At 39.2% G+C, this 24,201-nt stretch overlaps 1 protein-coding gene across 1 annotated transcript in view; it reads right to left on the reverse strand.

Moving 5' to 3' along the window:
* Positions 1-24,201, reverse strand: part of CNTNAP5 (contactin associated protein family member 5) — a 226,655-nt gene that overhangs the window by 197,227 nt on the left and 5,227 nt on the right. The window contains exon 3 of the mRNA XM_054381243.1: positions 22,212-22,405. Coding sequence (XP_054237218.1) covers positions 22,212-22,405 — 194 coding nt within the window. The remainder of the gene's footprint in view (positions 1-22,211; positions 22,406-24,201) is intronic.

Here is a 24,201-nt window from a genome sequence, read left to right on the forward strand (position 1 = left end):
AAATACCTCATTTTTATCCCAGACACTTTGAGCCCTTAGAATATGCTGTGAGATCTCTAAATTCAGCTTCACTCCAGCTTTGGAGTTAACAGCTAAAGAGCTGTTACCAAAGAAAAGAGTTACAAAAGAAGAAAAGTTGACATCTGTACAGATAGGTGGGATTACCATAGAAAACATTAATTTCCCAGTTTTTTGTAAAAATCATTCTTTCCTACAGAGTGCTCTGCTTTTCCTGTGAGTCTGAGCAAGCTTGGTAAGGACAGGGAAATCTTCCATTCCATTTTTCTTCTTTCTTCCCTCTTTTACAGAACCAGACAGTTTAAAGCAAAGAGTATAAATTCATATTTGAATTGCACAGATGTAGGAATCTCCAAGTGTGTGAAAGACTCCTGACCAAGCTCTGCTTATAATAGAGAGGGAAGATTTTCTTACTATGACTTGGAAAGCATCAGTTATACCGAGCTATACTTTTAAGAAACATGAAGATATAGTCCTCATAACAGAGGCATCGCTTAGTCTTGTGCTGGTGAATGCTATTTCACTACTGTACTTAAGATCTTCCCTCTTTGCATGAGCTCTGCATGCCTCAGGACACTCTGACAGAGAACAGGTGCCAGCAGCCAACAATCCCAGACACCCTGTCTTTTCCTGTTCCACATTTGGAGGTGCTGAGGATGCCCAAGGCTGAACTGCTCAGCCGTGAACTCAGTGCTACTGAAAAAATATGGAGTACACCTCTTCTCCATAACCTCCTCCCCTAGGATTAATAGAATCAACCAGCACAGCATAAAGTACAGGTTACACATACATTAACAAAAGCATTGCTTATAAATTACCTTTTCTCTGCAGTGGGCAGCTTACGCCACTGCATCTTCTTATCACCAAGATTTTTCTCCATCTAATTCTATTTGCTGTTCCGCAGTGACTATCAACAATAACTCATTTAGTTTTAATGACATTAAAAGTAGAGTCTGTCCTTGAGATAGAATCTAATTTTTCTTTATGAAAGCCAACATAAATTCTATCCATGAGGTCTCTGACAGGCTGGTAATAGAGGTGTTGTTAAAGTGAGCTAAAAATACAAACCAAAAAAAAAAAAAAAAAGGAAGGTATCTTTCAGAGGAATCATTAGAGAAATTGATGAGGTCTGTTTGCTTTCCTTGCAATCTCTGAGGACACATTATGTATATAAAGCATGCAGCTAACTCTAAGCCTGTCACACTAAGATACTCATTGGAAAAAAAGGTCAAGATCTGTTCATCTCTGCAATAAAGATAAAGGTTATTACAGGACTTCTGCAACAGCCCCTTATTAAAGTTATCTCATATTTCATATGAAAGTTAGTAAACATGTAGCTATTTTTGTTTCCTCTTTAGCTATCCCCCATGGGGGGAGGAATAAAAAAAAAAAAAAAAAACAAAATCTGGCCCTTAAGTCCTAGATCAAAATGCAGATAATTAATGGAACCAGACTAATGTTGCCCAGGCAACTAGTTCTGCTATTTCATAACTTTCTGCTTGACTTTGTACACTTGCCATTTATAGTTGTACTTAGCAGTGTATCTGAAAGTAATTATTAATAAATTTGTGAGATTGTGATATGCACCACTGAGTGTTCCCTACTGTGATGAGTGAATTTATCACTCATTAATGACAAAATTAACAGTACAGTCCCAAACTGTATGTACGGTCTGAATAGAAAACAACAATGAAATCCTTAGGGAGACTTTACCTATTTAGTACAGGATGAGACATGATTTCACTGATGTAATGATATCAAACTGCTTTCACACTCTCAACGGATTTTCCCAGGGGTTTTGAGGCCTCTGCAATACGGTAGAGAATGAAGTGAAGGAACAAAATTGCCCTTATAAACTGAAATATAGAGAAATGGTTCTGAAAACACAGACAGCTTATCATAATAATCCAGTTGTAGAACTGCTTCATTCAGTGTGGTGCTAATGCCAGAGACTTGCCCCCTGTCACTTCAATAAGGGAAACACCAGCTTGTGCTTTCCCAGAGAAGAAACTGCAGTCCTGGGCAAGGGCATAATTCAAGCTGATTAAATAGGAACATAATATTTCCATCCATATGCCAAACTTCCAAAAGCTTCATAGTGGAAAAAAAAAAAGAGATAAATAAAATCTGCTGAGCTCAGAGTTTTGTGGGACAGAGAAAACACCAAATTTGCGTATTTCTCAGGAATAGCTACCAGATAAGTCTGAAAGAGGTGCATGTCCATGCTGTGCCACCTGATGTAATTAATACTTTTTTCCTTCTGATAACACATGCTTTCCTAACATGCTGATTTTACTCAGCACTTTTACATGTTCAAATTGCACATGTATCTCAGGAACACAAGATTACCATCACAGGTTGTCTTGTGCAGCTTCAACTTAAGGTAGTACCAGGAAGAAAACTCAGGGAAAACCATAAATTAAAAAGAAATAAATTGTTTTGTTGGAATTTTCAATATATTTTAGCAAGAACATTAACTGCATTGTTAGTTTTGCTTTTTGTGGGAGAAAACAAATTATCCTATTTACATAAAAGGCTGATGAGTCACAGAGTTGGTTCCTGGAGCAAATGAAAATCTTGCAGTATGTCAGCAATGTATTTCACTGCAGCAAATGTGATGCCACACACTCATCAGCCCACAAGAAGGAAAGTGCATTCTTGAAGCTGCCAGACATGATTGCTACAGACTCTTACAGAAGTTCCTGCTGGAGTCTGAACCTACAGACACTTGAAACTGCAGAACAGACAGGCCTTACAGGCAGTCCCACTGTCCCAAATCCTTGGTTGTGGCACTCAGGGGACTCTTTTGAAGTTACCATGTGCCCCTCTAGGCCAATGCACCTAGATTTATAGTAGCGATATGTATGCCAGAAAAGATGGTGGAGAGGAGGATGACATAGCTCAATCTGATACTTGGGCTAGAAAAGGTTAGTACGCATGGGGGATGTGCTCGACAGTTTCTCCAAAGTCCTGATTTTGGAGTGGCTGGAGAACACTGGGAAATCTCTTAGTTCATGTTCCTCTCAAAAAAAAAACCACCTGCAGTTTCCTTCATAATAAAGACCTAACCTACTTTTAAGAACACTTATGGGAACATAAAGGAAGCAGCCAAGGTCAGTCTCGTCTCTATGCCCTGCAAGACCATGGAAGAGATCCTCCTGGAAGTTCTGCTAAAGCACACAAAAAACCAGTTGGTGGTAGGTAACCACCAACATGGCTTCACCACAGGAAAATTGTGCCTGACAAGTTTGGTGGCCTTCTACGACAGGGTAACAGTATTGATTCTTCAAGCAGGACCTTCACAGGCTTGAGAGGAGGGCCAATGCCTAGAGAAGCTCTGGAGGTTCCAAGGCTAGAAGTGCTCAAAGCCAGGCTGGATGAGGCCTTGAGCAACTTGATCTAGCAGGAGGTGTCCCAGTCCATGGCAAGGAAGTTGGAGCTAGATCCTTTCCAACCCAAACCATTCTATGATTCTATGAAAACCGAATTAGGCTTCATGCATCCACCCAGCTAAGCTGAATAGATATGGAGTGGTACTTGATGAGTAAAATTCTCCCTTATGAAAGAATGAGCTGTTGCCATGTTTGATTTTTGCTTTTGTAAGACTTCAGGAAGTCTTTTTTTTCTGTTTTTGTGCTCCAGTTTCTCCAAGTTTGTTTCCTCCCCGAGCAGCGACAGTAACAGGTACTGAGCTTTACAGCAACAACAATTACCCATCTGTTTGAAACAAAGGTATTTGTGTTACTGCAAACTGTTACAGTGTAGATGGAAATTCAGTATGCTTGGAAACAGAACACAGTGCTATTGAAAAAATATGGGTACACTGTAAAAAATGAAAGCAAAGTGCATATCAAAGACAGAGTAGCTAATTATCTCCAATAAAGATTCAATGCCCCACCAAGTTTTCATTGCAAAATGTGATATTCATGAATACAATCTGGAAAAAGCAGGTGGAAAAGATCTTAGAAACAAATTTCTAATGGCAGTTGAAAGAACTGTTCTTTCAAGAATCAGTAATTTTGTTTGAGTCTGCAAACACTAGCATCTTAATAACCCAGATGAGTAGTAACCTTTGGCAGTTTTGGGAAGGTAGGGTGTAATTGATGTAATCCCTCCTTTCTAAAAGACTTTTTTTACCCTCTGTTTTGTCATGGGTACCAAGAGGTCAAATCCAGCCCTGATCCCAAGCATCATTACATGTTTCTTAAAGCCTCCAGGCCACTATGATCATGAAATCTAAAAACCATTACTCCTAATGTGCATGTTATTTGTGAAGGCATCTGATAACCTTAGGAAAAGGAAACATCCCTCTTGGACACCTGGCAAGAAGGTGTTATAAATCCAGATCTATGTGAACCTGGACTACCATTCAGGCAGTTTGTGAAGTCATTCTGCAGTAATCACTTACACAGAATAACATCAATTTGAAAGTTGGTGATTAGCCAGCAGTGATGAAGGAAAGTTCAAGGTCATGATTTTGCCCACAAAGCAAAAAAACCCAAGAATTAAAATAAATAAATAAATAAATAAATAGCCTCTTTCTTTGTCAAAACTTAAACAAAACAAGTCTAAAAGTTTCTGAATAAAAGATTTTTTTAAAAGACAGATTTTTATACTACTGGTTAAGCTTGCAATGTTTATTTTCTAAAGTGACTAATAAGGAATTCTTTGGCATTCTGGATTCATGTTTTGCTAATAGCACTGCAGGGCTACATGCTGAAAATTGATGATAAAGTATATTGATCAATTTAAGAGGCAGCACATAACTTAGCATCCTCCCAGTTAGGTAGCCCTAACATTTTGGCAGCTCTACAAACCTTTTTACTTCTATTCATTTTAAATGTAAAAAAAAAAAAAAAAAAAAAAAAAAAAAAAAGAGGTTTTCAGCCCAATCCCATAAATCTTACTAAACAACCGTATTGTCTATTTAAAAAATATATAAATAAAGCTTTTCTATTTGATCAAAATATTTAACAGAGTAAAGTACCAATATACAACAGTCTTAAATTTCTTATAAGCATCCATACACACAATACTATCCTTTAGGACTCTATTTTCACTAGCCAACACTGTATTGTCCACAGTTTAACTCCCTTTTTCCTCCAAGTCCTACATCTTTGGCTCTGCTTTTGATACTTTGGCCAGGACACTAGTCAGTACCTTCCCAATGGAAATTCAAGGTATGTCTCCCTCCTGTGCAAACGGTTTCGATGATGAGAGAAGCTTAAAAATTGGACAACATTGATACGAGTTCATAACAGTGACAAAGTCACCAGGGGTCAGAACTGATATTGGAGTAAGCATAAATCAAGCCATTACCAAAGCCTGAAGAAAACAAATTTGCAAATTTATACTGAACTATGGCACATTAATGCATGAATAGCATTATTCTGTAAGTATTTCCAAAGAATCCTCTGAAGTTTTGCTTGCTGTGTAGCAGGTCCACAAGAGCCTCACACATTACTAGACAATTGCAGTGCACAAGGACTAGTGAACCTTGCAAACAACCCTAGGGATCACAGAAAGAATCTTAAGGTCCAGTATAAAAGACATAAACAAAAGATTTACCTACAGATTTCCTTTTGAGAGAAGTGAAGTGGACCAGCATTTTCATTTGTATCCTTAAGCCAAAGGAAAATGAAAAGGCTCCTCTCTACATAATGTGACTATGTCCTCTAGGAAAATTAGGATATAGTGACTTTCAGAGAACTAAGTTTGATGAAACTAAGATTTTTTTCCCTCTTGTTTTTTATTCTTGAAAACTTGAGTTCATGCTGTTTCTTAAAAGGCTGACAAAAATGTATTCCCCCTGATACTTATCAGACTATATTTTTGTGTCTGCACTACATGAATATTTATTAGCTAAGCAGCAAAAAAATCTATGCCATAAAAGTTAATACAAACACTACAACAAATAATGCATGGAAACTACATCTAGCATAACTCTTCAACAAAGACTAAACAACAGAAACAGCAAAGTTACACTAAAGGGTGTAAAAAAAAAAAAAAAAAACAACAAAAAAAACCCAAACAAAAACCCCCAACCAACCAAACAAAAGAACCCACCAAAACACACACCCCACTTCCCCCCCCCCCCTCCCCCCAAATATTAAAAAAAAGAAACCAAGAAATTAAAGGTGAGTTCTACAGAAGGAGCTCTGCCAAACAGTTTCTACAGGCAGGGAAGATGACTAATTGTTCTAAACAAACACAGAAATAAAATGTGCTGATCTCCAAGTGAAGCAAACATCTTCATTGGCATACCCTCTCCTGTGCCCCTGAATGACACCTCTTTTACCACTTCCAATTTTTCTAGCTTTCATTTTCATGTATAGTTTAGCTTTTCACTGAATGGACAGCCCCAGAAGTGCGGTGCCTTGCCTCACAATATTCTTCTCATCTCTCTTAAAAGACAAATAAATAAAAATAATTCATATATTACATAGTCTGAACAGATTTTTTGCCTTCCTGTTGCACCTCCTATCTCATCCATAGGATGAGATGCAAGTTAATTTTATGCTAGCTCAAGTGCTTTGCTTAGTCACTGACCATCTCACACTTCAGTATGCCAGAGCCCAAGAAATCAGTGTTTGCAGCATATTTTTAAAGAAAAGGTCATGTGTCCCACACTGAATTAGCCTCGAAGAGCACACTGATTAAGTAGCCTTTGCTCCTCTCCTACTCCTGAATGTCAGCTCTGCTAATTAGTAAACTCAAGCAAATAAATTCCCACCCTTAATATGCTCTACTCTGCCTTTTCCTGGGAAGTGCAGAGCAACGAGTAGTCATATGAGTGGCACCTTATATTTGAGATTCAAAAAAACCCAAAAGAATCAAGGAAACAAATTAAATTTTTTTTTTTTTGTTCCCTTATATATATCAAATGTTCTGATCTACTACCCAGAAAGGAGGTGCCTCTGGAACTCAGAAGGGGAAGGGAAAAACAAACAAACAAACAAAAAACAAAGGGGCAGTTGAAGAAGGTCTGAGTGCAAAAGCAACTTGCACAAAGTAACTCTGAAGTTTTGCAGGTAGCTCTGGAAACCAAGACACCAAAGGGCACAGCTGCAGCTTCCACAGCAAGGAGACTGTCAGAAGAAACCATTTATGCCACTTAGTAAAACCCAGACACATTTGCTCAGACAACAAGTGACTGAGTGGGTTTAACAAGTAGGATAATAGCTCAGAATGTTTTTTTGATCTGAATACATAATTAAAGGGGATCAAGAAAAGGCTCAGGTTTAAAAGTGGCCTTGAATATCTGCAGCCTAATTAAGATTGATTTTGCCAATCACTGCTCAGAACATGAGTCTTCTGTTTGCATTTGGTTTCCAGTAAAACATCTCAGCTGCCTAGAAATCAGCATGCAGGCATTACCCACGCTGAAAACACAGTGGGTCCAGACCTGGCCTGGGAAGGTTATACACAAATCCTATGGGTTGCTATCTTTTTGCTTCAGATTACTCACAACACATACAATCAATAAGGCTTGTTAGCCTGAGGCTCAGAGGGGCTCTAGCTATTTTTTTCTTTGTCTCAGCCCATATGCATAATATGATAGGGTGGTATGAAGGCACAGATGAAGCGGTTTGTTATTTATGACAATATCAATGCACTCTATTACTAGAAGAGTTAAGTAGCACTGCAATAACTGTTCTTTTTCTGCTGCAACTTTAGTTTTAAAAATTGCATAGAACAGTGATATTGATCTGCCTAAGTCTACTGCCATTTTGTTACTACTTTTTTTTTTTTTTTTGTGATGGAGCAGTCTCCCTTCTACCACTGTCACAAAATTTATGTAACCATAAAACTAAATTTAACTAAAGACTCACAAAAGGGCTTGATCAGATTTACAGCTTTAAAGTTCAAAACAGTTGTTCTAAACCTCTCATCAAACCATCTCTTTGACCCAGGAGATTCCTAAAACTCTTTGAACATTTTGACATGAAGATTCCCAAATTTCCTACAGCTCACTTCTCTGCATACCCAAACCTGCAAGTCTGTACACACAGATACTTTGCTATTGTGTAACATTAGATCCACCAGTGCCCTTGGTGTTGTTACAAATGGAAGTGCTCAGAAAAAAATAACATGACATAAAAAGAAACAGGTGCCTTGGGAATGAAACACCTGTGCTCATTTGGAAATAAGGGATGTGCATTCAGCTCTGCATCTCATCTGAAGGGAGCCTCACTATGGAGCCATCCTTTGCCCTGTTTGACACTACTGCAAGAAATATTTCATTCTGGCTCACTGGGCCAGAAGATTAGAAAACAACAGGGAACCCAAAGGCAGATCTGGGCCACTCATTTTATCATGGGAAAACCACAGGAGATGAGTGATTTAGTATTGATCAGGTGTGCTTTCATCCCTGAAGGAGGTCTAAGGTCTAAAAGAACAGGCAAAGGTAGCAGCTATGTCCAGCTCTAGAGCTGCCAACACAAGAAGGACATGGAACTGTTAAAATGGGTCCAGGGGAGAGCCACAAAGATGACCAGAGGGCTGCAGCAGCCCTCCCGTGATGACAGGCTGAGAAAGTTGGAGTTTTTCTGTCTAGAGAACATAAGGCTCCAGAAAGACCTTATTAAAGCCTTCCAGTATTTAAAGGCAGTCTGCAGGACTGCTAGAGATGGCTGTGGAACTTTGTAAAAATGTCTGTAGTGACAAGACAAGGTGTAATGGCCCCAAACTAAATGAAGCTAGTTTTAGATTAGATATTAAGAAGAAATTCTTCACTATGATGCTGGTGAAACACTGGAATAGACTGCCCAAAGACATTGTGGAGGCTCCAAGCCCCAAAATGTTCAAAGCCAGACAGGATGGGGCCCTAAACAACCTGATCTAGTAGGTGTCCTTACCCATGGCTAGGGACTCAAACTAGGTGATATTTAAGTTCCCTTCCTACCTAAACCATTCTATGATACGGCTTCACAGTGGTGAAAAAAAATGTGTGATTTGAGCAATATGAATGCAGAGACTTCAGCATTTAGTGATCTATAAAGAATGTGATAAAACTTCAACCTACTTGCCAAATATGAATTACAGTGAACCGAATTATGTAACGACCCCATACAACGTTATAAGCTTGGGGCAGTGGCTGGAAAACTGCCTGGCAGAAAAGGACCTAGGGATGGATAGCCAGCTGAACAGGAGCCAGCAGTGTGCTCAGGTGGCCAAGAAGGAAAACAGCATCCTGGCCTCTATCAAAAATACTGTGGCCAGCAGGAGCAGGGAAGTGATGGTTCCCCTGTACTCTGCACTGGTGAGGCCAGTTCAGTTTTGGGCAAAGCAGTATGGAGTCACCATCCTTGGAGGTGTTTAAAAAACTTGTAGACATGGCACTTCAGGACATGGTTTAGTGGTCATGGTTGGACCATCATGTCAGTGGCTGGACTCTGTGATTTTAGAGGTCTTTTCCAGCCTTCATGATTCTATGATTCCATGTTTCTAATAACCATGTATTCAAGAGATGTGATTGGGCCAAGAAGGTAGAGATAAAGAAGAATGTCTAATTAAGGATTTAAGACAAACTGATGAAAGACAAGCCACAGCTCACTCTCTAGAGCTGCTAGACACCTAGGACTGACCACCTTGCTCTTTCATCTGCAGTGTTGTGATGTTTTGCTTATCACAGTGTGTGCTGCTGCCTTGTCAAAGAAACCCTGTGGGATCATTTGATGCTGCATTAAGTTTTGTGCCTGAATGCATAAGGGTCCCTAGAAGGCAGCAAGAGGTTTCTAGTTACTCTGTATTGTCACAGGAAGCAGCAGCAAAACTGGCATATGATGTGACATGCAATTGCATGATAATATACAAGAATTTGGATATACACCTGGACATTCACCAGTTGCCCTTCAGTATGCCTTTTTCTTTTCACTTCAAAGCTAATGGCATTTTCGATTTTGGGATGGTCTGTTTGGGGAGGGTAGAGGGATTGGGATAAAATATTTTCTGGTATCTACAAAGCTATCAAAAATATGGTCTAGGATAATATGGCTATAAGTAACAAGGCCTCTAGAGGCTATGAAATCATCAAGAGTTTTCCTTGAATGACACTACCAGCACAGGGGGAACCACGAGGGAAAGGCATTGGTGGGCATGGAACCAAATATGAAACCCAAAGACCCTAAATTCAATATAAATTGACCACTGAACATCCAGGTTTTATGCAGATAAATGCAGAAAAGGGCTGCTCTGAAGTGTGAACAGGCTATTTTTCAGATACCCACTAAAAGCATCTTCAAAGAGGAAATGTAGGTATGCTCTTTTGCTTGCTGCTTTTTTAAAGCCTGGAAGAATAAACCATCACTGCAATTCATAATAAAGATTCTGTTAGTGTAGAACCAACTCTGACTTGGTATATGCAGCTAGAGGAAATTTACTTCCTTCCACTTCGCTTTTACAACCAACTGAATGAGATAAGAGCCTGGACTAAGTCCAAGGGACTAAACCAATTATGATAAATAGCTAAATTTGTGAATATGTAGAATCAACTGATCATTGCATAATTACTTACACTCCCGAGGCTACGGTAAAAACGTGGCAGCAGAGCCATCGTTATTTTCATCACAGTAATTATAAATCATCATCCTTGCAGATATGGCTGGATGAATGCCACCTGAAACTCTGCCTTCCCTCTGTGTCTCAGATTTGCTTCTCCGCTGTCCTATGAATTTAATTTATTTTTATACACACACACACAACTGCTCTGCATGTTTGCCAATAACTCTTCAAAACTGCCTTAACTATCTGTGAATCTTTAATTTCATAAGATTATTCCTTGCAGATCACCATTTCTGTTAACCTTTATAATGATATATGTGTTACTGCAAGCACATATTTCTCAGGCTGAAACAGCATACACATTTTGCAAAGCTATAACCAAACAATGTCCATGGATTATAAACACAGATACCATTATAAGCCTCCAAATACTAAGGCTAAGCACTAAAAGCTGACCTCCAGCTTAGTAGAGGGAAAAGAAGAAACAAAGTTAAGTGAAGGATAGTGAAAAGCCAAGGCATTATTTCATGGCAATGTGCTGCTGTGGCTTGGTTTAAAAAAATCACACTGCACATCTCTATTTTCTTCTAATAACTGTGCCCAGACAGGAAGTATAGGCAAGAAAAAAGGCCCTCAAAATGAACAATGAGTTCTCCAGGAAAAAAAAAGAATAAAAGAAAAACTTCACAGTAAATGAGAAAACTCTGTAAGTAACTTTTAAGTTCAGCAAGTACATAATTATATAGCCCCTATTCTACAACATGTTATGTTCAATACCTAATTACAGGTGCAGGATGCAATCCTGGCATCATTGCAAATTTTATTATAGAGTTATTTGGAATCAACATTTCAGATTTCCCGATTTCTAAATTGTTATACTCCATGGCTCATTCTGCAAATGTAAATGCAGGAGTTAAGTGCCCATATGTTTGCCAGATCACAGGCTAAAATCCTCATTCAGATGAGTAGTTACTTGTATGTGAATAACCTCACAGATTTTAGAAAGCATTGCTCACATTGTGCAAAGTCAATTACTACGTACTTTACATGGAGGTAACAGAAATAGGTCCTGCTAAAAAGGAGACATTGAGAACTTCCAAAACCTCAATAACTATCTTTAAATCCTCTTCTACTTGATAATTTCAACAGAGAAACTAAACATCCTTCTGAACTATGCAGGAAAGGAAAGCCTATCTACATTTTAATCTTTGTGATCCTCTTCACTATAATATTTAAGTTGGAGAAGCAACCAGAGCAAATGCAGTGTGATATGTGTCCACTGTGGCTCAGTCTAAGGGGATAGATGAGTTGTTAAGGGAAAACTAAAATGAGATAAAAAAAGAAAGCAGTTGTGAAGATTACTTTCTCATCCATGCAGCACACAAAATTCCCCCTCCTCCTACAAGGAAATTAAACAGCAGTCTCAGAACCTACTAGACATGACCCCCATGACCCCAGATTTCAAAGGCTCACTTTTGCAGTGGGTGAATACCTTTTCGTGCATATTAGTGAGTACTGCAGGTTCTGTAGGTAGCAGGAAGGGAGAGCACATCTGAAAGATTTCTCCTTACTATAGTACCGAGTCTTGAAATCTACTGCCAACAAAAAGCTGCTACCTGTAAAGGTGTCAGTCATGAACTACGTGACAGCTATACAAATCACATCTACTTGAAATTCTACAGGGATAGCTTCTGCTTTGGCTGATCGAACTTTGTTATGGTTTGTTGGGTGTAATTTGCTAACACAATGTGCTCTCTACAGAAGTCAGCTGCATGCTTCAGCTGTCTGCACTGAAGTAAAGGACTACAACTTGGAAAAGGAGATAACTCTGCTTAGCCATTACAAAACTGTTCTCAACACCAAAACCAAGAGTTTTTATTTTCCTTCCAGAGAAAATGAAACCCAGAAAGGGCTGGGTTTCTGCATTAGCTTCTTCAGCATAAATCAGATGTGGTTTCGTGTGCTTCTGATCTTGTAACAAGAAACAAGCTGAAATTAGAAAAGAATATTTAAAGATATTAGAAAGTTCTTATAAAGGGCCACATGTTGGGTGTACGTAAAAGCCTCAAGATATGCCTTCCCTTCATCATATAATCTGCACCACACAGCTTGGTGTTGTCAGCAGACTTGCAGAGGGTACACTCAGTCTCACCATTTGTATTGCAAACAGATGTTAAACAGCATCAGTCCCAGTCCCAACCCCTGAGGAACACAACTCATCACTTGTCTCCACATTGACTCACTGACCATTACTCTTTGAATGTGATCATCAAGCCAATTCCTTATCCACCTCATGATCCACCCAGCAAGTCCATGTCTTCTCAATTTAGAGACTAGGATGTTGTAGGCACTTATATCTGGGCTCTAGCTTTCCTGACCTGATCTCTGACTATTTGGACAATTTCTATGTATTCCTGCCAGAATACCTGTCCTTGCTTCTACCCTTTGTAGGTCTCCTTTTTGTATTGTAAAGTGTCCAGTAACACCTTTTTAATCCCCGCAGGCCACCAGGCTTTTTTTCTGCCTTCCACTTTGTTGGTACTGCAGGGTTTGGAGGAGGTATCTTTGACTATTAACCAGTTTTTTGAGATGCTCTAACTGCCAGGACTTTATCCCATGGTACTCCTCCTAACAAATCTCCAAAAAGGCCAAAGTCTGCTCCACTTGGAGAAGGAAATTATCACCAATGCATTCCGGGAACCTCCTGGGTGGCCTGGGCTCTGCTGTTCTGTCCCTCCAACAGATATCAGGGTGGTTGACGTCTCCCCATGAGGACCACAACATGTTAACAATATGCCATACCTCTCTGTCCATAGGGAGCCTCATCCTCTCCCTCTTCCTGGTCATATGGCCTGCAGCAGACCCCCACTACAGTATCATCTGACCCTGCCCTGCCTTTAAGTTTTCAGTCATTTCCTCACCTATCCCAGGTGGAGCTCCATAGACTCCAGCTGGTCACTGACATAGATAGTTATACCTGTCCTCATCTGCCTGTATTTACCAGTCCCCTGCTTGTCCTTTCTAAAGAGCTTGTAACACTCTAACCTAACACTCCAGTCATAGAAGCCATCCCATCACGTCCCAGTGATGCAAATAACATCACGGTTATTTGCTCTAGCTCCTCGTTTGTCCTCCACAATGCGTAAAGGCATTAGGACCTACATACTGAGAATAACACATGTTCATTTTTTTGAAAGCATCAATAATCTCACTAATCATTCTTTGTTTCTTTTTTCTTTTTTTTTTTTTTAAATCAGGCAACATATGTAATGAAATTTAGTAAATATTTTCATTTTGTCTACATTAGGCATTAGAGAAATGCTATTTTCAGACTTGGAATATACTCATACAGGCACTAGCAGTCAAAAGAACCAAACTTTGGATAACACTCAATTCCTAATGAGAACAAAACCATTATTTTTTTCCATCAGGTAAAAAAAAAAAAAAAAAGAAAAGAGTGCCCTCTTTTATTGAGCCTCTGAAAAATAAATCCATATTATGCTGAAAGTACCTGGGGAGAGAAAAAACAAAAAGAGCATATTTCCAGCAGTGTATAGATGATATCACTACAGAATTACTGGCTTAGCACAAAAGCAAGAAAATATTGCTTATCAGAAAATTTTAAAACTGTATGGCTATTTATTTGTTTGGGTTTTTTAAAATTTATTATTTATTTTAATATATGACAAGGTCACGTCAGTTAAGTAGAAAAAGTGAAAAAGTAATTTCTCCCTATGTTCATCCAAGAAAGAATTGTGAGGTAGAATTCTGGCCAGCACATTTCTTTATCTTTTGGTTCTGGGATCCCAATCAGACCATAAAGGAGAAATGCAGTAGAACGCCCACATGACCAGAGACTTACAGGACATGGAAACTTAATACATTAGGGTCATCCCTTTAGATCATCCAGGCCCTTGCATGATACTGATTTTCTGTCTCCCTACCCCTGCCATGTACTATGCAAAGATGCTGTTTTGATGTGGAAGGAAAGTTTGTGTGAATATAACACTTTTTTCAAGAATCTCAGAAGTATTTTGTAGGGACTTTCATATAATTGTTGCAACTACTGATATTGTGGAAAATACCATTCACTTCCCTGTACAACCATTTTAGCACACTTTCTAAAAGGTAGTAACCCTTCTAGATTGTGTGAAAGTGACCAAGCTCAGGCTTTTTAGGTTATCAGGTAGTGACAGGAATAAGGGGAATGGAATGAAGCTGGAAGTGGGGAGATTCAGGCTGGACATGAGGAAGAAGTTCTTCCCCATGAGAGTGGTGAGAGCCTGGAATGGGTTGTCCAGGGAGGTGGTTGAGGCCCCATTCCTGCAGGTATTTAAGGCCAGGCTGGATGAGGCTCTGGCCAGCCTGACGTAGTGTGAGGTGTCCCTGGCCATGGCAGGGGGGTTGGAACTAGATGATCTTTGTGGTCCCTTCCAACCCTGACTGATTCTATGATTTTAATTGATGGGTATCTAGTAGTAGGAAACATGGAGCATATTAGGGGGATTCAGATCTACTATCCAAGGAGATAAGAAGAGGATGAGCAGAAATAACAGATTCTTGGTTTCTGTTGATGCTGGCTCAAAAAGGTCTTTTGCTTAGCCAATACTCTTACCAACCATTTAATATTTTAATAAAATCCTAGCCTAGAGTAGATTACACTTATTTGTTTATAAATTGCCTTTTCTTCTTACATGCCATTTCCACTGGTCAGAAGCAACAGGTTTTCATGTCTCTGTTCATGAACTTCTCTATGGGAAAAGTTTAGAAAGGACTCAGAGCAAAACAGTTACCGACAGACTGAACACTTCAAGTTGAACCAGCAGAACTGGTAACCCAGTTACTCATTTGGATTAATCTAATCTTAGACAGAAGTAATAGAAGTGATACACTTTTTAGGACCAAGACAACCTGCCTTATTTTATAGTACCTGGTAGTACATTAAGAGTACTCGTTAGCCAGTTTCCCAAAAGAAATGGCTACTGTAGAGCCATTCTCAGTTGCTCCAAAATGTACCAACAACTGCAAGGAAACTCACTGAGACCTAAGCTCTGGAAGTGTATGGATTGAAGCATTATTCGTTCCACATTTTTTTATAATTTGCAAAGGCATTTATTTATAGCTTCACATACCAGAGAACACAATCTGCAAACAAAAAAAAACCAAAACTTGGACTACTGATATAAAGGAGTTGCCAGCCAAAATCTTCTTCCTGAGAGGAAATGTCCACTATTGTCCACAATAATAATTTTTGCAGGCTGCCACTAAATTTTACCCTTTTAGTAGATGCCTAGAAGAGGAAACAATGGCTTTCTGGGTGTGGCAGACAAACATTCTGGAGGTGGCTGGAAGACAAATGTATTTTAGGGCCTGACTGCACCAACCACAACCACACCAACCACAACCACACCAACCACTCTTTCCACTCCAATCTGTTAGGGCCAATGGTATGGAGTTATCCCTATCATGAGTTATCCCTTCATTACAGAAGGTCTGGGATGAGAAATCAAGGAACATTTCACAGCCTTCCTGTGCTAAATGGTTACACAAAAGGTAAATTTCAGGCAATTTGCATAAGAATAAGAGTGGGAGGTCAGTGATGTTGGTACAGTCTGCAAATAACCACATTTTTGCAGTTTCCTAGGTCAGGGTGAGCTGCTGCTGCCAAATACCAAGCACGGAGAATTACTGAAGACATTACTGATGGATACCGTGTTAATATCAGCATTAAATTCTCTAGACTCCACCTTAACATCACTTTACAGTTAACCAACTATATAAGCACACTGTAAGGTCACAGAATACACACTAAATTCGGTTAGCTTAAGGCTAACTTAAGTATCTCAACACTAAAGGGTAATTTGCAATCTAAGTATATCCATTTTATTCAATCATAAATCCATACAGAGTGCACTTAACAGAAACAGATATACTGACACTTTGAATTATCCTCCCAGTGGGAGATCTACCCTGGCAATATCAAGGAAGACAAATTTCTTGTGACGATGTTCAAGAGGGCAGGTTTGCAGCCGGCTCAGTAAGCTAAACCAGAATTAGAAGAAAATTAGTAACATCCAAATGACATCTCAGAATCAGGCAGTCTTAAATCACAACAGTCCTTAATACAACAAATGGGTAATGCTTGCCTCTTCAAAGCCTGTAACATGGTAAACATGTAAATGGTCCAACATTAGAGGTGCACTTCCTGTCTTGTAATCCAGCTTTGAGGTTAGGGCTCACAGCCCCTCTTACACCCAAAGCTATCTTCCTCCTTCCAGGTACGGTTTACAGCCGTTGTGTAAGAGGCTTCACGAACAGTGAACTCCAAATTCATGCTTAATATGTGCAAGTATGTGAATGTGTTGCCACAGAGTATGAAGTATCTCCTTGTTACCTCTGTCATTTTCCCCCTTCTTTGCCTTTTGGCACAGATTCAGTATTTTAATATAAGAGCTTTCTCTGGCACTATCATAGCAGTCTCCCTTTATCACCAGTTCCACAATTTACCTCTTCTCCTTTCAAAACTTTGTCTAAAGAACATCTCTTTTCTCCTTTTGTTGCATATGTATGTGCCGACTGCATCCCCTTTTCTTTGTACCTTCCTGCATAATTGCGTTTTTCAGCTTTGCAAAGTATTTTTTAATATAGCTGGCAAAAAAATTGCTATCTAAAATGAAATAGAATTGTATCACAGCCTACACTTTTGTCCCAGTAATACACACAGTTTGGACTGACTCAAGTTGTAGTGTGCATGCAGGTAAAGCAAATTCTGAATTATTCAACACTTAAAAACATTGAAAAATCATTTACTTGTTACAAGCAATAAGATTTAAGTTTTCTGTCTCCCAATCAATAGCTAGTGCGTCCACACACAGCTGATTTATCCATACCGAAAATATAATTATAAGTCTAGTTTGCTCTGAACCACAGAGTCCTTTTGTAACAAGATTATTTAAATACAAATGGGGTTGGAAAATTGGTTTTAAATGGCTAATCTGTCTTGTCTTCAATTCCGGCTGCAGAATTTACTAACATCGTAAACACAGGCTGAGTGAAAATGTAAGAGGTTTTCTGATTCTCCTCGCGATCTGTCTGTGCAGTGCTCATTAACGGTGAAGTTGATGGGAGCTGTATGTATGCCATCAGAGGAGGATAATAAGCCTTGTAATCTCTACAAAGAGAAAGGGATTTTTACTGGCGATATGTCATAGATACTGGTGTGCAAACGTCTGTCCTGGCAGCAGCCCAATCAATTTATGTACCCAGATGCGCTAAAGGACACATATGCTGCATGGGTGGACAAAACCGACACCTCAGTGGTGGGAAATAACTCTTCAGGAGCACCACTTGCAAGGTGGAGCAGATTTACTCAGATTTACTCAGGAGGTACTGTTCTCTTTCTGTCTGCACCATGGCCGATGGCCCACACCATTTAGCTGGGAAAAGCAATGCCAGTATGTGTACCTCCAAGAGAGCACTGTAGTAGAGCCAGCTGGGCCATTATCCATAGGTCATACAGATGGGCTGGGAGAAGCTGAAGGTCAAATCTGACCTGGGTTGAGTACAGGATTAATGTATTCTGACAGATTAACAAACATAGTGGACAAGAAATTCCAAGACCCTGTTTTCCCTTGCTGGAATGGAAACAAAACAAAGTGAAACCTCGAAATTCTTCCTGAAATCAAATGCTTGCCTTGAAACCCAAGTATTTCTTAGATTGTTCTTTTCAGTGATTTAATCACAGTATCTCGGTATATTAGAGGTTGGAAGGGACCTCCGGAGATCATCGGGTCCAACCTCCCTGCCAAAAACCACCCTAAGTCTGCACAGGAATGCATCCAAGTGGGTTTTGAAAGTCTTCAGAGAAGGGGACTCCACAACCTCCCTGGGCAGCCTGTTCCAGTGCTCCATCACCCTCACTGTAAAAAAGTTTCTCCTCATGCTGATACATTGTTATTCTGTCAAATGGATCAGCACAAGGGGGCCAGCCTCTTCTCCTTGGTGTCAAGCTACAGGACCAGAGGAAATGGTTACATCTGTGCTAGGGGATGTTTAGGCTGGGTATTAGGTAATATTTCTTTACCAAAGGGGTTATCAAACATTGGAATGGTCTGCTCAGGGCAGTGGCGGAGTCACCATCCCTGGAGATGTTTAAGCAGCATGTGGACCTGGTGCCTGGGGACATGGTTTAGTGTTCACCCTTCAGTGCTCAGTCTAGGGTTGGACGAAATTACCTTTGAGGTCTCTCCCAACCAGATGTACTCTGTGATTCTGTGATAGTCACATTTCCTTCAGAAAACAAATTCATCAGACTTTCTAGGTCCCTTATACTAAAGTACATAATTTCCCCTTTCAACAGCTGAAAATAAATAAATTGTCAATAATGAGCCATTGGTGTGAGACATTCAGTAACATCTACACAACAAGGCACAAACTTTCAGCTAGTTTTCCTAAAGTAGAAGCTGTATAAGTGAACTTGACAATTCCAATGCATATCAATATCATATATTGATAAAACAGATGTCATCTAAGGATTTCCGAACAATAATTATTCTGATTTCACAGCCCCATCTGAGCTATGAGTCACCTCTGAAACTAGGAAGAGCACAGCTTTCTGAAACAAAAAGCAATAAATTAGGTAAACTTCTGACCCTTTTAGTTATGCACCAAAAAAAAAAAAAAAAAAAAAAAAAGATATCTTAAAAAAATCAAAATCCTGAGGGACATAAAGAGTACTAAAATCCTGTCCTAAGCACAGAGAAAAAAAGCTTTCAAGTTAAAGCCCATGTGGGAGATGTATTTCCAACCCGACTGATTGATACTTCTGAAATGTTGCATTTTCCACAATAATCTAGGTTTTAACCTCACCATTTCCTGTGGATGAGAGGTAACCTGTTAACTTGCCACCTTGCCTTGACATAGGAAACTCCTACCTTGAACTCTGCTTTGACAGACCACCTTGCCCACACCAAAAAAGGAATGGGATACAGATTCCTAAGGCTGAAACTAAGAATCTGGTGACAAATAGGTACAGCACACACTGTGACAGATTGTGACAGTGAAAGCAGCCCTGGGGTGCTGCTTTCCTACCCCCAAGAAATGGTCCATTCCACTGTCTACCCCTTAAGTCAAGGCTGATGATTCTTTCCCATGGGTATGCAATGTACAACTTTCCTTGCACCTATTTAACAGTCAGACGCTTAAGTCAAGGACCACAGAATCATAGAATCATTTTGGATTTAAGAACAAGTCCAACCATGCTGTGCTTGACAACATATAATCCAATGGTATGACTTCTATAGGAAAATCTTCAACACACAGCTGGACAGCACACTTCTATTTTTCTTCTTAGAAAAAAGCCTAGGGAAAGGATTACTGCCAACAAAATAGAAACACTGCAAAATTTGAAATTATAATTCTATACACACTTCTGAAAGCCTCTTTGGTTTTCCTCTTTATGCTCTGAATGACTCTCAAGATCTAATTTAATTCAGTGAAACAAATCCAAAAGTGACAGGAAAAAAGAATCAACTCTCTCTTTAGGTAGAGTAAAAATTCTTCAGAAGGAATTCTTGATCTTCATTAATTCCGTGGGCAGGCATACAAAGCTCCTAGGTGTTAATGAAACTTGCCAGTTTAGGTGGACTGTAGAGTCTAATGAAACGTCAAATGAACCCACTTTGGATTTTCACTATCATACTTCCAGCAGCAAAGTTTGGCAAGGCATTCTAACAATCTCTTCAAGCCCTCTACTTGGGGATGTGGAGCAAACAACTCTTCTGGACTGGAATTATGTTACTGGCTCAATGGTCAGTGTCACCTGTAGAAACTAACGTGAGGGGAAATATATCCAAATCCTTCCCCAGCATTACCTTTTCCACACCCAAATTCTGTTTAATTTTTCCTCAGTTATGTACCTCGGTTGTGTATCCTCTGTAGCCCACGGTGATTTCTACTAGAAAAGTGTGCACAAATTACCCTTTAGAAAGCAAGCTTCTCACTCTTGAAGCTTTAGAACCTGTGGCAGAGTCTGCCCTGAATCAACTTCATGTCTGATCACTTAGTAATACAAGAGAGTTCAGGTTCTTCATAAATCCTAATTCAGGCTTGTCCTTATTCTTGTGTGCAATATTAGGTGCCAGATGGAAAGTCACAAATTTGGATCCTTAGGGCATGAAGATTTGTTATGGTAAATTGTACATGTTGCCTTTTCAAGTTTCCCTTTAAGAAAAATGTATAAAAGAAAATAAAAGGGCAAGGGTTTCCAAAAAGGAAAGGACTGGAAAGTTAGACATGTAATAAAAAATTAATTTGTCTTAATATAAAATTTAACAAGGCACATAATTTTTTCAGGGAAGGAGGCACTTAATGACATCAAGTCTGTAAAAATATCTCAATTCTGGATTTCTGAGTCCCCAGGGTAGAAGTAAAGAACCACATTAAATAATCACTATGTTCAGTCCAGAAGTAAATTCCACTTTTTAAACATTAACTATATAAAAAAAAAATGAAAAAAAAAAAAAAGTAGAAGTATCTGAAGCAAAACCAGCCTAATATAACTTTACAAGTAACAGGTAAAGCAGAACTACACTTGACAACTTTATGACTATCTTTGGGCTGAAGTTGCATTTCTAAAAGCAGCAGGATTTCATTAACTTTCCCTAAATCAAACTGTGATAAGACAGTGACAATGCAATGGATTTTCAAACCAGAGGTTAACCTCCCTGTACGTGCAACACGCTCAGTAAAGAGTTAACCAGCCCTCTCCTCTCTTTCTGATTCACCCACAATTCTCTTCATTCATAGTCATTATGTTCTGAAAGTAAAATCTGCTTTTTTTGATACAGCAGTTAGCCAACGTGTTAATTAACAGAAACTTAAAGACAAAACCTGAAATCTACTTGGTCTCCCTTAAAATGTTCCCTTTTGTTTTCATGAAGAATGTGCTTAATTTACCACCACGCACTGTCATGCTACCAGGGCTATTGATCTTCAGAACTGCAGAATCTAGCACAGAGAGGATGCCACCGTTCATTATCAGTTCGCTAACAATTCACATTCTCCACAGGAAAGGAAGACTTGGAATTTCTGTATCCACCTGGGAGGCAACATTGCTACTGCAAGCAGTCCTGCTGACAGCACCTGGCGTGGCCATGCATTGAACTAGTGACACAAGTGTCAAGTCTGCATTAAAATTTTAGGAAAAGCCTTGAGCGCTTTGAGTGTATCTGCTAAATCCTACATTTCAAGCTGCAGCTCCAGCCTTCTCCAGTCGAGGAGAAATTTACCACCCACGTTCCACAGCATGAGTTCTGTTGTTCTGGCCAGAAATTCCTCCTAAGACACCGAGTTAATTTCCCTGTTTCTGAAGGAAGTATGTAGGTGATTAACCTCATTTACCCTGGTGTGCCTGAATCCAAGCCAAAGAGGCACAGAAGCATGCAGGTCATTTTAAGTGCCCTGAGCATCCTCATAGTCTGAAAAACAATGTAGTCCTGAGGGCCTAAACTTGTATTACACAGACAGTTGGTGACATAATCCATTTAGATCAAAACATCCTGTAGAGCCACTTGGGTCTGTTCTCTCATCACTACACTCCTCTGATTGAAACCAAAGCTGTTTCTCCAAACACCAAAATAAGCCTGAACCAGAAATATCTCAGGCCAAAGGCATCCACAATTCAGACCTACCCAGATGGCGTCGTCTTGTCTGTACTGTTTCCAGTTGTGGCCAGTGTCGCTGAACATCAGCATGTAGCTGGTAACCCAGTCTGAGCTCCCGTACCTGCCCTGGGTAGCAACTGCTACAATCTCCACTCTGTCTCCCAGATCAACCTGGAGCCACTGTTGCTTGTCTGAGTCCAACGGGGACCAGCCACCTGCTCCTGAAAGACATCGAATAAAGATTTTTTAGATTATGATGACAGCATAAGAAATTATACCTGTAAAAGAACCACGTTGTTTCAGGTCATTGGAAAGGAGTCTACTCCTTGAACATACAACTCTTTCATGGTGTTTTTATATTAGGAGTTACAGTACAAGAGGTGTGTGCTTCCTTAAGGCTTTATTAATTAACCTAAAAGTCATCAGGAATTTTTAATCTCTACAACATTTTAAGGAAATTTATTCTTTGTCTGCTGGACAAATGGCTGTGAGGTTGGCACACCACAAAAAAAATCATGTCTACCCCCCTCACATGCTGGTGCAAAACTGGGAATGATGATTTCTAATTTCTAATTTGCTTTAATGTTTTCTTTCTTGTTGTGTTTTGAAAGATATGCAAAAACGTTAGTTATCTTGATTTGAGCCCTATCATGTATTCGAAAGAACTGTTTAATTAGAAAGCTGCAAATGTACTTCAGATAACACGTTGCAAATCTAGAGACCATTCGACTGAACAACTGAAAGGACATTTTTCACACTGGAGAGAAGCCTTTTCCTTACACAAGATGCTTGGTAAGTGAACAACTGCAAACAACAAATGCAACTTGCAAAATATCCACTTTCATTATCTGCGTCTCCAGTCAGGAATGGAGACATCAGAATTCATGATGGTGTGGAAGCTGATAGCTTGAACTCATGTTTGTCCTTTAAAAGTAAAGGTAGGTATTAGCCCTTGAATTCTTTAAGAGGTTAAAGAGGTCCATGGTAATGCCAAGCCAATGAAACACAGAACTTCAACCACTGCTTGAAATTTACCACTTCACCACATTAAACATGAGCTTATGCTTTAAAGCAAATCCTTCTGAACTGGAATATATTATTTTATGTTCCTTTGCTTTCTTTTACACCCTTAAATTATAGGCTATGTTTGTGGGTTTTTAAACTTGTTTCTACTTGCACACTTTTCATTTTTTTATATACACCCAGCATTCACTTCAGCCTTACAAATAAGTGAACAATGAAACTATGAAGAGCACAGAAGCCATTAACAAAGTACCCAAAGCAGCAAATTTTCAGGTTGTCACTGTTTCTGCTACCCATCACCTTGTTTGTTTTGCTGTTCTCAGGGAAGTTTAGAAAATTTCACTTGTGTGATCACAATGTGATTGTGTCCACTGTAATGGAAAGGCATGGAAGAAATACAGATTTGAGAGTAAAGCATTCACAATTTCTCATGTAAACTACAAGAATGATTCCAAATATATGTTTCAGAAAAAAAAATAGCTGGTTTTATTTTAATATTTTAATTCTATTAACTGATCTATCTCCAAGTTGCTCTGTGAAGAATTTATTGAAGCAAACTGAGCTGAAAAATCAATAAATGTGGTTTATATCAAGGAATTCCATTTAAATGACTTTGCCCTTTAAAACATTTCTTGATTTTCCTGAACTGCATTGTAATTTTCAACCCACAACCGAAAATCCTTTGTCTGAGAGGTGTTAGAATTTTCATTATTTGCAGCTCATTAAGGTAGGATTTAGGCCTCATTCCTGAAACAGAAGCATGTTTATTCTTGTAGCTAGAACTGAGTATTGTCCCTACTCTTCTGGATGGCTTAGTATTCATTCCTCTACAAGAACTCTCCAGGGAAAATAGTTTTAACCAAACCAGTGCATACTGCTTGCCAGTGCCATGCTTTATTTTACTGTATTTTAAATCACAATAGAAGTCTTCATTGCCATTGTCCTTATTTTATCTGCTCTAAACAGAATATTTTATCCTATGAGCATGTAATGA

This window comes from Indicator indicator, chromosome 5, assembly GCF_027791375.1.
Source record: "Indicator indicator isolate 239-I01 chromosome 5, UM_Iind_1.1, whole genome shotgun sequence".
Taxonomy (NCBI): domain Eukaryota; kingdom Metazoa; phylum Chordata; class Aves; order Piciformes; family Indicatoridae; genus Indicator; species Indicator indicator.